The sequence below is a fragment of the Podarcis melisellensis genome (assembly GCF_964234715.1).
Source record: "Podarcis melisellensis genome assembly, chromosome: 5".
Lineage (NCBI taxonomy): Eukaryota > Metazoa > Chordata > Lepidosauria > Squamata > Lacertidae > Podarcis > Podarcis melisellensis.
In genome coordinates, this window is record NC_138537.1 from 62,809,388 (window position 1) to 62,822,034 (window position 12,647).

At 48.7% G+C, this 12,647-nt stretch overlaps 1 protein-coding gene across 1 annotated transcript; it reads left to right on the forward strand.

Annotated features, from left to right (window-relative positions):
• The first annotated feature begins 945 nt into the window (after positions 1-945).
• CYP26A1 (cytochrome P450 family 26 subfamily A member 1) lies at positions 946-12,172 on the forward strand. Its single transcript, XM_081912237.1, has 7 exons — positions 946-1,588; positions 1,703-1,927; positions 3,459-3,761; positions 3,890-4,039; positions 8,180-8,314; positions 9,710-9,862; positions 11,428-12,172. Exons 1-7 carry the CDS (start codon positions 1,256-1,258, stop codon positions 11,767-11,769), a joined length of 1,641 nt encoding a protein of 546 aa, XP_081768363.1. The 5' UTR covers positions 946-1,255; the 3' UTR covers positions 11,770-12,172.
• Positions 12,173-12,647: the final 475 nt, after the last annotated feature.

Sequence of the window (12,647 nt, forward strand, 5' to 3'; positions counted from 1 at the left end):
GCGTGTTTACTCCCCCAGTAAAACAAGGAGCAGATAAAGCCCCTCTCTGGGAAGCAGACCTCATGGTTTACTCCGGAGTAAAGATCGAAGCCAGGCTCCCAAACCATGGAAAAGAAGAGAACTACTAGAGAAGGCACGGGGGGGAGGGGGTTATCGGTTCATTTTTAATTATGCTTTTATGATGTATTTTGTGGTTTTCTCTTATGAACCGCCCTGCGATCTACGGATGAAGGGCTGTATAAAAACATATAGTTAGTAAGTAAGTAAGTAAGTAAGTAAGTAAGTAAGTAAATAAATAAATAAAAACACACAGGATTGGAGCCCACGCTTAAAGGCACGGGAGGAAGGGGGAGAGTCTTAATATATTGCAAAACATCGCCGTTGATTGGAGCTGGGAGCACGTCTGAAATGGCTCTTGGATGCATGCGACTGACATGCCTTAGGTTGAGTCGCCGGGCCTGTTTTTGCGATGCAGTCCTAAACAATGGAGTGGAGCATACATCTGCGCAAGTGCGCGCAGGATCTAGCGCAACGTGTGGCATGCTCACTTCGAAGTGGTGAGGTGCGCCGCCGACCGACCAACCAACCAACCAACCAGTTCCACTGGGCTTGCTTCCTTCCTAAAGTGCTGAGCTCCACCACCCGGTGATCCGAAGAGGCATTAGGAGCAACTCACTAACCCTGCTCTTTTCAGTGGCCTGAAGCCCAACCAACTGGGACTAGAGCAGAGCAACCCAACTGTGTACGGCTACTCAAGACGGCAGCCTCGTTGCGCGCATAAGTGTCCACAAACGCTCCAACAGTAGGGCAGGGTCCTTCCTGCTGGCAGCCACTGGATGTGCCCCGGAGCACTTGGCTGCCTTTACAGGAGAGTAGGCCTTATTGGGAACCCAGCGAAGGTCTCCCTCTGAGCCACTGCGCCTAGGCTCGCCCTAGACGGCCGCTTGACCCAAGCGCACCTGCCTTTCCCAGTCAAGCTTGGCTTGGCTTGGCTTGGCGTGGGGGCTGCGAGGACATCTGCGGAGGCAGGAGAGGCGCTCAGCATCCGCTTTGCAACTGCGGCTTGGCTCCCAAGTGCTTTCTGCAGAGCGCAGGAGAGAGGCGGAGACCGGGAAAGCGCAAAGCCCGCCCAAGGCAGGCAGAGTGCATCGACGGGGCGGAGCCTGCCGGGCCCGAGGGGCAATTAAGGATGAACTTTCGGTGAACTAATTGATCGCACGGCCCAAGGTAAAGTGGGCAGCGACCTGGGCCGAGGATGCCTATAAAAGGGGGCCCCCGCCGCGGCGCTGGGCCCTTGCGCTCACTCGCCAGCCCCCGGGGGAAGTCTGCCAGCCTGCCCGCCCGCCTGACGGCAGGTGCCCGCCCCGCTCGCTGCAGCCCGGCCCCGGCCGCCAGCATGGGTTTCTCTGCCTTGCTGCCCAGCGCTGTGCTCACCTTCGTGCTGCTGCCGCTGCTCCTCTTCCTGGCCGCAGTGAAGCTGTGGGACTTGTACTGCCTGCGCGGCCGCGATCCCAGCTGCCCGCTGCCCCTGCCCCCGGGCACCATGGGGCTGCCCTTTTTCGGGGAGACGCTGCAGTTAGTGTTGCAGGTGAGGAGAAGGAAGAGGGACCACGGGGGAGAGAGAAAGAGAAAACAAACCAAACAGGTGCCTTTGGGCTCCCCAGATTGATCCACCCCTCTTCTTTTCGCTCTCTTTTTGCAGCGGCGGAAATTCCTGCAACTGAAGCGGCGCAAGTACGGCTACATCTACAAGACGCACCTCTTCGGGCGGCCCACGGTGCGCGTGATGGGGGTGGACAACGTGCGCCACATCCTGCTGGGCGAGCACCGGCTGGTGGCAGTCCAGTGGCCGGCGTCGGTGCGCACCATCCTGGGCGCCGGCTGCCTCTCCAACCTCCACGACGGGCAGCACAAGCACCGCAAGAAGGCAAGCGGGGAGCGGCTCTGCCGGACGAAGGAGGCACCGCCGTAGCTCCGGGGCGGGGGGCAGCTCTCTGAAAGGCACGCCAGCCTCGGTGGGGCCGGAGGGAGAAGGGCTCCGTGTAGCGGGTTGGGGTGGCTCCTAGCCGGCGGGTGAGGGAAGTTGTGGAGCCGTTAGGTGACTTTTGATTCTGGAGATTCCTTTCCTTTCTTAGCCCGGTAGTGGGGACCTCTTTCTGCTCATTTTACGGACTGGGGGCCTGGACTTCTGCCCCCGATGGCGCCAGTGGGGGCGGGGGGATCTGCTCCAGAAGTCTGCCATCGGCTCTTGGAGAGGGCGCTGATTTTCATTGAAATGAGAGAGCCCCCAAATTCTAGATTTCAGCCTCAACTTGGAATCTTAAGAATTCCACGCAGGTCTGTGGAACGCGCTTCTTCTTAGTAGCAACTCAATCCTAGGCACGTATACTCCTAAGTCACACTGATTTCACGTCGGGTTCTTCCCAGGCAGGACTGCAGTCGAAGCGTGTTGAGGGATTGCAAGCCCGCGCGCGTTTCTCTGCCTGCCTGCTTCCTGGAAGAAATCCCCGACGTGTTCGGTGATGGGCTTTTATTTCTGCGTAAACACAGTTCGGCTCTGGCTTTCTCGGGAAGAGTTCTAAGGGAAAGAGGACGAGGTTAGAAGGCCAGGGTGCTAAAAACACATCTGGGGGAAAGTCCGTTCCAATAAAAGCGACTCCCATAAAACGAATGGCGCCTTCCATAAATAGCCTCGAGAAGTAACAAGGAGCAATCGAGAGACCATAAAAAGAGGTCTTGGCGCCCCGGCCTTCCACACCACGCGGCGAAGTCTCCTTGATTTCAAAGGTGCTTTCTTCCCTTTCAAGTCGTGGGGCGCAGGAGTGCCAAAATGCGAAGCGACATTTGGAGGAAACCGCACTGTTGACGCCCCCCCACAACTCCCCACAGTCCTTCTCCGAAGGTTTTCTTTTGGAAAGGCGCCTCCTAACTCAAAACCGCGAAACAACAGCTTTCTCTCTCCTCTGCTTTGAACTGGGGACTTTTGGAGCCTCGATCCGCCCCGTCGAGTTCGGTGGGATTTACTCTGATGTCCAGCCATCTGCTTGCAGCCTTAATCGCCGAGTTTAGCGCCTGGAACCTGTTTGCATTTGGGTCGACTCCTGAGCAGACTTACTTGGACGCAAGTGCCTTTCAGATCGGGGGTACGAGGCTGGCTCTCCGCGCCCCTGGTCTTGGCTTGCAGCAAGGCAGAAACAACCCTCTGGATTCGAATCCACGGCCTTGCCAAACGCGTCACCAAAGTTTTTAACCGCGGGCGCGCAGACCTCTTTAAAAAAACACCTCTCGCCATTTTTTTGTGGGAGGATCCGCTTGGCAAACAGAAGAGCGCAGGACGAAGCGCTGCGGCTTTCCCCCTGACTTGGAGCACTTGTTTAGCTTTGTGGGTTTTTTTTCTTAAAAAAATTCTTCCCGAGCGAGGGTCCCCTTAAAAGTAACCGCCTCTCCTTACGCCGCAGGTAATCATGCGCGCTTTCTCCCGGGAGGCCCTGCAGCACTACATGCCGGTCATCCAGGAAGAGGTGAGCGCCTGCCTGCGCCAATGGCTCCTGGTGAGCGCCGGCGGCGGCGGCTCTTGCCTGCTGGTTTACCCGGAGGTGAAACGCCTCATGTTCCGCATCGCCATGCGCATCCTACTGGGCTTCCGGCCCAGCCCGACGGCGGGCTCGGACGGCGAGCAGCACCTCATGGAGGCCTTCGAGGAGATGATCCGCAACCTCTTCTCGCTGCCCATCGACTTGCCTTTCAGCGGCCTCTACAAGGTAAAGGGTGGTCTGAGAGGTTGTGGGGGAGGGAGGTGGCCCGAGGGGGAGCCCCTGCCCGGACATGGCAAGCGGCGCTCAGGAGAGGGGAGCCCGCCTCTCTGAAGGGTTCCCGCTCTTGCTTCCAGGGCTTGAGGGCGCGCGATGTCATCCACGCCAAGATCGAGGAGAGCATCCAGGCGAAGCTGGCCGGGAAGGAGCCCCTCGACGGCTACAAGGACGCGCTGCAGTTGCTGATGGAGCACACGCAGGGCAACGGGGAGCAGCTCAACATGCAGGTGGGGAGAGGTCCCAAGGTGCTGGGATCCTGACTGGTCTCTCTCTCTCTCTCTCTCTCTCTCTCTCTCTCTCTCTCTCTCTCTCTCTCTCTCTCTCAGCTTTGGGGGCCGGGGATTCCAGTGCTGGAGGTGGTCTAGTAGCCACCAGGGACTCTAGAATGCCCCCGAGTCAAGCACCTGCTCTTTCAAAGTTAGGGTTCCCAGGCTGCGTTTTTAAAGGCTGCATAGCAGGCAGAAAGTCACCAGGTGCAGCCTTTCCTGGTCAGGCAGATTCACTTGCGGAGAAAGCACTATCGGCATTTCCTCCATTCAAATGATGGAGTTAAATATGGTCCCCCCCCCCCCCACTTTGTAAAGGCGCTGGAAATATCTGTCTAAGCAGAGTAGGTGTCCTGTTTAGAGCATTCAGGGTTTCTGTGTGTAGTGCAGGGCGGACTAAACTCAACAATTCTTCCTTTGCTGTTAGATCTCCATGTCTGAGAAAGGCTTTCTGCCTGTCTGTGCAGCATGAAAATAGAGATTGTATTGGTGTGCGTGCGTGCGTGCGTGTGCGCGCGCAAGGCCATCGTGCTCTTCATTCGGAGAACCCCCCAGCAGACTTTGATGCCCTTTGTTCCTATTTTATGCTCATTTTAGAAAGCATCCTTTCCCCAGGATCATTCAAAACACTGATTTTAAAATATAGTTCTCCTTGACATACCTCAATTTTTTTCCTGCAGGGGTGTTTTATTATTTACTGTGCGGCATGTTGTGATGGGTGGTGCTGGGACATGGGTGGCGCTGTCGTCTAAACCACTGAGCCTAGGGCTTACTGATTGGAAGGTCAGCAGTTCAAATCCCCACAGCAGGGTGAGCTCCCATTGCTCGGTCCCTGCTCCTGCCAACCCAGCAGTCCGAAAGCACGTCAAAGTGCAAGTAGATAAATAGGTACCACTCCAGCGGGAAGGTAAATGGCGTTTACATGCGCTGCTCTGGTTTTGCCAGAAGTGGCTTAGTCATGCTGACCACATGACCCGGAAAAACTGTCTGCGGACAAACGTCGGCTCCCTTGGCCAGTAAAGCGAGATGAATGCCGCAACCGAGACTGGACTTACCTAATATGCCAGGGGTCCTTTACCTTTTATGTTGTGATGAAAAGCAGTGGGCTGGCCTTCTCAGGTGGTGACCTGCCTGGATGTTTGGCATCCCATTCAGGGTTTTGTTTTTTTTAATAAAAACCCCCACCTTTCTTTGAATTGAAGTAATGTTCATTCATTGGACTCTAGGGGTATATATATTCCTGTACATGTCTGTTCAGAAATAAGTGCCATTGAGCTTACAGGTAAGGTTGCCGCCTATTAGGACTGTCACCTGTTAAGAAACCTTAGTTGATTGCATGAGTTTTAATTGGCTGCTTTTAAAGCTGCATGCATGTTCTGTAGGAACAAGGCATAGTTCTAAAGGGAAAATTGAATTCTTTGAGAGCTAGTGTGGTTGTAGTGGTTACAAGTGTTGGACTCTGAGTGAGAGAGCTTTGAATCTCCACCCAGCCATGAAGCTGGGTCAGTCTGTTTCTCAGCCTATCCTACAGGGTCGCTGTGACAGTAAAATGGTGAGGAGGAGCGATCTGTGCTCTCTGGCTTCAGCACATGGGGTGGGGTGGGCAGTTGGAATATTAGAATAGTGGTGGCGGTGATGATGACTAATTTGTTTTAGTTGATGTCCTCTTGTTGCAGCAGGCATAAGGTTAGTTGGGCCCCTCTGAAATCAATGTGAAAATGCTAGTTGCATCCTAGTGATATGTTTTTGTATATGCTGGAAGCTGCCCAGAGTGGTGGGGTAACCCAGTCAGATGGGCAGGGTACAAATAATAAAATTATTATTGTTACTATTAGTAGTAGTAATAGTAGTAGTAGTATTAAACAACTGGCTGATCAATGAATTGCTATGGTCCTCAAATTCTCATAAAGATCTCAGTGCTCAGTGTGTAGGAAGTGGGCACAACTGGAGTTGCTCTCCAGTTTTCTTAGCTACCCTGCCCTTCTCCTAAAACTTCTTAGTCTTTAGTTTTTAGTTTTTCTGGACTACGCACAGAAGGATGCATAATATACCTTTGTCCCATGAAATCACTATTTGTGGAAAACTGGGTTAGAACCCATCACCTGGACATCCAAATTTTCAAAGCGGCCAGGTTTTTATGTTTGGCATGGAGGAATATTCAGATTGTGACTATGCCCATGCACTCACAAGTGGAGCAGCCCAGCCATGGGACTAGTTCACACTTGGGTGCTAAACCTATGGCAGCTTTGTTCTCTTAATTCACAACAGGGTTTGAGACCCATGCTGTGCTCCACTCTTTCTTATTTATTTAGCCCATTTATATCCTGCTCTACACCTGGGTGGGTCAATGAGAACATTCCCCAACACCAAACCAATTACTAAACATGCAACAATACCAATAAAAAATCACGCAATAGGAGCAGCAGTTACGGAGCAATCTGAAATTATAGTGGCAGTGTCACCTAGAGGGCTGAGTCAGATAAGTGTTAACCTGACATCTAACTACCAGCCATTTTCTCTTGCATGTTTCTTAATTCCTGGAAAGTGCTTGCTTCTACTGTCTCTTACAACCACACTCTTGTCTTGACTCTGCAGTACAGGAATGAGGAACCTGTGGCCCTCCAGATGTTGGTGGACATCCCATCATTTTTGACTATTGGCTGTGCTGACTAGGACTGATGGGAAGTTAAGCCCAGGAGCATCTGGAGGACCAAAAGTTCCCCACCCCTGCCTTACAACCTGACTTCTTTCTCTTCTCCTCTGCAATGGACTACACTAAGCTCAAAGATGATATCCTTGATGCTTGCCCGATTTAAAGGTGAATACTGTGCTCCCATCCTCCTTGATCTCTCTACTGCCTTAGACCCAGCTTATCACCATGTTACTTGCTTGGCTCCCTCTGTATCCTACCTTCTTCAACTCTGCTCTTAGTGGAAGATTTCTCGCTTCTCATTGCAGGGGATTATCAGATAGTTAATGAATTTGACTCAGCAAGATGCAATTGTTGTGGGAAAACCAGATGGAAAGTGACAGTAGAGAACAGAAGTGGAAGTCCAGCTAGTGCAAGGATTAGTACTAACACAATGGGATTTCCCGTCTTCCTCCCTTCACATGCCCTGCGCCATCCCATAGACCAGGGATTCTCAAATTTGGCTCTCCATCTCTGTATGGACTCTCATCATCCCTAGCTAGCAGGACCCGTAGTCAGGAGTGATGGGAGTTGTAGTCCAAAAACATATGGAGACCCAAGTTTAGGAAACCCTGCCATAGACCATGCAGTGTGACCTGCTATCCTCCTGCCTCATGTTCTTGTGCATTATCAAACCATCTTTAGGGCAAGTTGGTGTCATCTTTAGTAGGGTAAAGTGGCTGACTAGGGAGTGGCTGATAACTATGTGCATCAGCCTCTCCCGTCATTTCTTAAATCAGCAATGCAGATGTCAAAGGAATGTGGAAAGTAAAGGGAGTGGATTGCAGTATATTCAGGTGGAGAAGAGCAGGTGGATATTGAGTGTGCAATTTGAAGCCAAGGGGGAAGGTGTGGAATGGAAAGGTGGTAGCCCTAGAAAGCACTGGGGGAAGAATAGACCGTTAAGACTGGCAGAACTGGAAGGGGAAGGAGAAGACCTGTTTGTCAGTGAGGATTTTCGAGGACAAAGCAGGAAAGGGGGCTTGGATGGTGAGGGGTTTAGGGGAAAGGAAGAATCATTGACTGATAAGCAGCAATTTTGGGAGGCCACATTTTGAAAGGGGATAGTGATGGGTATTTGCAGGAAGTAACCACTGTCCCTCCTACTGCTTCCAGTCTAACAAGCCAATTTTTGTTGCAAAACTCTGGGCAAAATATATGTTACAATGATGCTATGTGTCCAAAGACCTGTGGTCTCTGAACATTTGTAAAATACAAAAAATAATAATAGAGCAATAAGAGGCACCCATGAACTTAGCACAACAACATGGCCATGAAGTACCGGGATCTGTATCCCTGGGAAGTTTGCCTCTGCAGCCACTTTGTGTGTGTGTGATAGCCCTGAAGTAAAAGGATTCTGGTGCAAAGTACAGGCTGATGTTCTTTCTCCTGTTTTTCCTCTCCATCTAAAGGAGCTGAAAGAATCCGCGACGGAGCTTCTTTTTGCTGGGCACGAGACAACTGCCAGTGCTGCAACGTCCTTGATTACTTTCCTAGGCCTTCACCAAGACGTGCTGCAGAAAGTGAGGAAGGAATTGCAGGAGAAGGTGGGTGTTGTCTAAGTGTTTGGAAGTCAGGCTGCACCGTGCATGAAGCAGGCTGCTGTGATCCTGTAGACAGTCTTGGAAATGGAGCTGGGAGACTTGGTTTGGAAACCCTGCTGGCACAGATTACAAATGAGGCTGGTCATATTATCAAAGCTATTAATAAAGAGGTGGAATGATGCTCAGGTATGATGCTAAAGGGGTTGCATTTGGTGCTGTGGTCTAAACCACTGAGCCTCTTGGACTTGGACATCGGAAGGTTGGCGGTTCAAATCCCCGTGATGGGGTTGGCGGTTCAAATCCCCGTGATGGGGTGAGCTCAGCTCAGTTCAGTCCCAGCTCCTGCCAACCTAGCAGTTCAAAAGCACGTCAAAGTGCAAGTAGATAAATAGGTACCGCTCTGGCGGGAAGGTAAATGCCGTTTCTGTGTGCTGCTCTGGTTTTGCCAGAAGTGGCTTAGCCATGCTGGCCACATCACCTGGAAAAACTCTGCGGACAAACATTGGCTCCCTTGGCCAGTAAAGTGAGATGAGCGCCGCAACCCCAGAGTCGTTCGTGACCGGATTTAACTGTCAGTGGTCCTTTACCTTTATGTTTTTAAGGTGATTTCTCCTTTGTGCAACAGAATGACCTCCCCCAGCTCACCCCTTAAATCTGTTCTGGGGTTTTCCCCAATCTTCTGGAGCAGATTTGGGTATGGTAATGCAACTATTTAGTTGACTGCTGCCCAAGGTCTGTACTGAATATGCCAAACTTCTGCCAGTCTCTTGGTATATATCTTATCCACTAGTGTGTATATAAAATACTTCCCTTTGTAGAAGTACTGATATAAAGAGATAAAGATTAGCTTTACTAATTAAAATATTATGATTTTTTTAATATAAAAAGACATCCCCCGTTTAAATGGGCAGTGTCTTATTTTAGATGGTTAATGTTTCAAATATAAGAAAATATCACTGGCAGATGAAACATTCCCTGTTCTCTTAAAAGGAAATTGTTGCCAAGAACCAGGGGCATTTGCACTTCAGGTGCAAAAGGAAGTGGCGGGAAATGTCATTTTAAACATGCCATTTTAAACAATCTGTCTTCACAGAGAACTCTGGGAATGGTAGTTCTCTGAGGGGAATTAAGGGGTCTCCTTTCAACTCTCAGCACCCATAACAAACTACAGCTCCCATAATATTTTGTGGGAAACCATGGTAGTTTAATGCTGCATGGATACTGCTTTTTAAATGTATGGCGTGAATGTGACCTTATCCTGGAAGTTCTTTTCCTGTGACTACGTGGGATCTTGCTTTGGACCTATTGCATGAATGCAGATGGTCCTGTAGGGTGTGGGTCCTGGATCGCTAAGCCTTCTCTCTACACTGGTACTCAAGACACATCCTTTGTTTTCAGGGATTGTTGGGCAACATGAGCCAAGAGAAGCATTTGGAAATGGAACTCTTGGAGCAACTGAAGTACACTGGCTGTGTCATCAAGGAGACTCTCCGTCTGAGTCCACCAGTTCCTGGAGGATTCAGAGTGGCTCTCAAGACTTTTGAGCTAAATGTAAGCAGGCAAAGCCCATTTTCATTAAGTCTCCATAACATCTCAGTTCTGCTGATTTTTCCATGGAGATCCTTGCTTTTAGCATCACAACAAAATATTGCAGCAGTAACTGGACTGCTCATACCTTAATAATAAAAAGTACAGTTAGAATTTTTATAAGAAGCAAACTTCCAACAGTTTCTGCATCGCTGCAATGCCTTGGGATAAGCTTTATCTGTTCCTCTCTGAAGCAATTTTGATTCTATGATTGGGGAGAAAGAAAATGGTCCTTTTTGGATTATGATGTGGGTCCAAGTTACACAGATGTAGTTTCTGTAGAGTCACAGTGTGGGAGGAAATGGCACCTATTGAAATTGTTCTGTTCCAGAGTGCTTAAGCCTGTTCCTTTTGGTATTGGAATAAGTCAGACATAACTAGCTCTTTTCATTACATTTGTCATGCCAGAAAAGTAAGTGCTTGAAGCTGTTCCTATGCCTTGGTATGAGGAACTTAGCCAATGCTTCCCTTTCAGTCTGAGCACAATGTGCTCTTGCAAATGTGCAAGAGAGAATTCTGGGAGTTGCAACTTCTCCAGTGTGATGCTAGGAAGAAAGTCTACCTGCTGAAAATCTCCACTATGCAGCTTTACAAAAGGTGCAGGAATACCTGTATGGAACTAGCAGCCCTCTTTCCCCCTTCTATAATAGTAAAGTTGTTGCCATCCTAAGGCATTATGAATTAGGGAGCTATGTTTCACAGATATTAGCTGTAGCTCTAGAGGAAGTGTGGCAGCCCAAGACATTTTGTTACTTGAGGCAAAGGGCAAGATAGTGCTCTGTTTTATGTACCAAGGGATACCAGCACTGACTTCAGTGCTGAGAGAGTCCTCGACCACAGCAGACAAGCTATTGGGGTGCAGGCCAGGCCATATGATTCTCAAAGCCCTGTCTGCTCTCCACCCATATCTGCTGCCTTAAGCAGGCATTTCACTCTGCCTAATGGTAGGACCAGCTGTTCCCCATTTTATACACATGGTAGCCTCTGAACTTTCTTGGTACTGATCACCTGTGGCAGGTGTAGGGCAGCTTTGGCCCTCTAGGTGTTACTGAACTCAACCCTCCCATCACTCCTGGCCATTGGCCATGCTTGCAAAGGCTGGTGAGATTTGTAGTTTAGTAACATCTGGAGGTCCAAAGTCTAAGAGGTCCTATGTGCCTAGGAAGTGGTGCATGGAATTCGTTCTGTCTTCCCTGAGCGGGTGATCAGCTTTGAATGGTGAAAGAAGCATCTTTCCCATGTGTAGATTACCCTTAGTGAGTAAGGGGATGGCTTGGGTCATCTTGCTGGAGCTGTTAGACAAATCAGAAAGGTGCACTGTTAAATCAATCCTTAGTTTTATAGAAGAAGATGGCCTGTAAATCTATGTAGTGAGTAGAACCCAGACCATGCCTTGGAATCCATCTCCCCAATGCCATTGTGATGAGGTGCATCATCTTTCAAAAGACGTTCATCTCTCCTAAATGGCTCCATACATGTGACCCATTGTCTCTGTTTTGTGTCCTCATTCCATCTCTTGTTTCTTGTAGGGCTACCAGATTCCTAAAGGTTGGAATGTCATTTACAGTATCTGTGACACACATGATGTTGCGGAGCTTTTCACCAACAAAGATGAATTCAACCCCGATCGCTTCATGTCTCCTTTCCCAGAAGACTCCTCACGATTCAGCTTCATCCCTTTTGGAGGGGGCTTGAGAAGCTGTGTAGGCAAAGAATTTGCCAAGATTCTTCTAAAAATCTTTACTGTAGAGTTGGCCCGGAACTGTGACTGGCAACTTTTAAATGGACCACCAACAATGAAGACCGGCCCTACGGTGTACCCAGAGGACAATCTGCCAACAAAATTCACAAGTTTCAATGGCCGGGTTTAATAAATTCCGGGACAGTATCACTGTGATCTTAACTTAAGTGTTGGTGAATTTAAAACATGCACAATGGCTTTTCATAGTGTCCTAAATTCAATATTATATATTTAAATTTATAATGTGTAATAGTTATTTATAAGTGTGTTTTCTAAGAATATTTTTAAAGCTATTTCATGTATTAAACCTTTTTTTTTTAGGCAAGCACTGTAATTATGAGTCCTTGGGATTCATAAATGGATAATTTTATTTCTATAGAAATAAAGTTTCCTTCTATTTAAGAATCGTACTCAAAGCTTGTTTACTAATTATGTTGAAACCATTTAAGGACCTTTATGTGTATCCAGACACATGGTCAAAAGTTAAATGGAATTATATGTATACTGTGAACCAAATTATGTCATAAATAAAAAAAAATCTGCAGCTAGAATGTTGGTGTTTGTTTACATTTATATGGGGAATTTTGACCTGCTATGAGAGTGTGTTCAGCCAAGTTAACACCTTGATCCTAAGCAGACTTGACTTGGCAGTTCCACTGAAAACAGTAGAATTTGGTGGAATGTGCTGGTGTTTTAAAGTATGGCCAAAATCAGAGATGGGCCTGGAAATAGATTTGTCCCTTCATCCCTCTTTACTCTCCAGACTGCACCTTGGGGGGGGCAGTTAATTATCTGACCCACTCCATAAATGGTCAGCGTCTAATAAATAAAATTGACACCACCTTGAAGGAAGGTTATAAGAGCTCATGTGCTCACATGGTATGAGGTCATTGACGCAGGGGAACTGAGAAACTAGTGGGCTTTCTGAAAAATCCCTCCAAGAGCTACTTGACTATTATTATTATTTTTGTGCAAGAAAGCAACAAAATAAATTTTATCTGAAGACTC